This window comes from Helianthus annuus, chromosome 14, assembly GCF_002127325.2.
Source record: "Helianthus annuus cultivar XRQ/B chromosome 14, HanXRQr2.0-SUNRISE, whole genome shotgun sequence".
Taxonomy (NCBI): Eukaryota; Viridiplantae; Streptophyta; class Magnoliopsida; order Asterales; family Asteraceae; genus Helianthus; species Helianthus annuus.
The window spans coordinates 118238920-118241232 of NC_035446.2; the positions used below are offsets into that span (position 1 = coordinate 118238920).

The window sequence follows — 2313 nt, forward strand, 5'->3', positions numbered from 1 at the left end:
CCCCTCGTCTGTGATGAAGGCGGTCTTTTCCTCATCTTCCATTGACATCTGTATTTAATGATATCCTTTGTAGGCATCCAAGAAGCACTTCAGGGGATACTGAGATAAGGAGTCCACTTGGACGTCTATCTCCGGGAGGGGATAACAGTCCTTGGGACATGTCTTGTTCAGATCTTGAAAGTCGATACACATCCTCCACCCCCCGTCTTTCTTCTAGACCATAACCGGGTTAGCAACCCAAGACGGGTACTTCACTTCTCTGACTATTCCGGCACTGAGCAGCTTCCTGGTTTCTTCACAGGCAGCCCTCCTCTTGTTGGGGCCCATGCTCCGTTTCTTCTGTTTAACTGGCTTAGCCCAGGTGTATGTATTGAGTCGATTCTTAGTCAAGCTTCTTGGGATTCCTGTCATATCCCCATGTTGAAATGCAAATACATCTATGTTGAGAAGGAGCAGCTCCTTGAGAGCACTTTTGCACTTGTCACTTAGGTGACATCCCACTTTAACTGTCTGCTCCGGGAACCTGTCAGAAAGGACCCATTCTTTGACCCCATCTTTTTGGGGTTTCTCAGATGCTTCCCCCTCAGACACGGAGGAAATTACTTCGTATGCAGATTTCACCCAAGCCAAGCATTTCATCGTTTGGAACACTACGTGTGGGGTCGATGCCTGTGCTTGCAGATCTCCAATCCCAGGTCTTCCTAGGATTGCATTGTACTTTAAGGGTGCCCGGACCACTGTGAAAGTTAGGTTTATAGTTCGAACACGATCTCCTACCCCGACTGTAAATGGGAGTCTGATTTTTCCCAAGGGGTGTGACACACTGTTGTTGAAACTCACTAGGGGGATAGAGTACTCCTCGAGCCTATCTCTTACATCCCTGTCAAATCTGAGGAAACAGTGCTCATATATTACTTCTACCCCAGATCCCCCGTCCACATGTATTCTGGCCACCTTGTGGCCCGCCATTATGGCTGAGATGTTCAGAGAGAGTCGTTGCGCCTCATTTTCCTCCAGGTGTGGCATCAAGATAGGAGCTTTCATGCGGTCTGGGGAGCCCAGAATTCTGGCCTTTACACTTCTGGTGGTATTAAATTCATCCCTCCTTCGAATCATGTCTACATCTGCCCTTACAGGCTCCCTCACATCTTTCCCTTTGCGGTCCCCTACTCCTTCCTTAATTTCTTTGACCAAATGGGCTAGTTTACCTGTTTTCACTGCGGCCTCTATTTCCCTCTTTAGATACATGCAATCATCGGTTTTATGGCCGAATCCTTTGTGGAAGTCACAATACTCGTTTGGTTGTGCCTTCGGCCTGGGTTTTATGGGTGGCGGTCTTGGGAAGGAGCTATTCACCCTCTCAGTAGCCAGTATTTCACTTGGGGTTTTGATGAGAGGGGTGAAGCTATCAGAGTAGGGGGATGGGCCTCTTCCCCGAGGTCTGTATGGGGAATACGAGGGCCTCGTTCTATCATGCTACATTCTATTAAAAGCTGGTTTTCTTGAGTAAGGTGTACCTTTTTCGGGAGGTTTTGCAGCTGGGTTGACTCTTCGGAGTGGGGTGTCCATCTCCTTAGCTTTGCTAACTGTGTCTTTGCCCCTGACAAAGGCTCTGACTCTGTCCATGAGATTGTCAAATGAGTGTGGGAACTCCCCCCCTAGCTTCTCGCATAGTTGTGCATGCTTTAACCCGTTAATGAAACTGCTGATCTTCATGACCTCCGGGACGTCCTTGATGTTCATGCTTTCCTTGACAAACCTCTCCATGTATTGATCTATTCGCTCATTGTCCCTCTGCCTTATATGCAAGATTTTTTTTGGGTTCTTGACCACTTTTCTTTGTTGACCAAAGTTCCTCAGAAACTTTTCACTTAGCTCTTCATAGCTGTCAATCCCCCCGGGAGGAAGGCTGTCAAACCAAAGCCTGGCTCCTTCCGTCAGGGTCTGCACAAACATGTGGCACCAAACCGGAATGGGCCACCTTCCCAACTGCCCTGCACCCCTGAAGGCATGGAGATGGTCCTCAGGGTCTCTTGTCCCGTCGTACCGGTCGAAGTTTGGAGGTAGCTTTGTCTTAGGGGGCATGGGTGCTTCTGCAATCCTCCTAGTGAACTTGGAGATTTCGGCTAAGTCCCTTGGGACGTAGGGTTGATCCAGACCATCATCGCCCTGGTTTTCCTTTTCCTTTTCTTTTCCTTTTTTGTTTCTTCCCTGTAATGAGATCTTCCCTTTCTTCCGAGGACATCTGCCTAAGGGCCGTCATGAAAGTCTCAAGTGGGTCATTTCCACTGCTCTTGTTTTGTGGATCCACCC

General features: G+C 48.6%; 1 protein-coding gene across 1 annotated transcript; it reads right to left on the reverse strand.

Moving 5' to 3' along the window:
* Positions 1-1476: 1476 nt before the first annotated feature.
* On the reverse strand, positions 1477-2085 carry LOC110907244. The gene has a single exon (XM_022152253.1). The coding sequence runs from the start codon at positions 2083-2085 to the stop codon at positions 1477-1479; it is 609 nt and encodes a 202-aa protein (XP_022007945.1).
* Between the last annotated feature and the right edge of the window lie 228 nt (positions 2086-2313).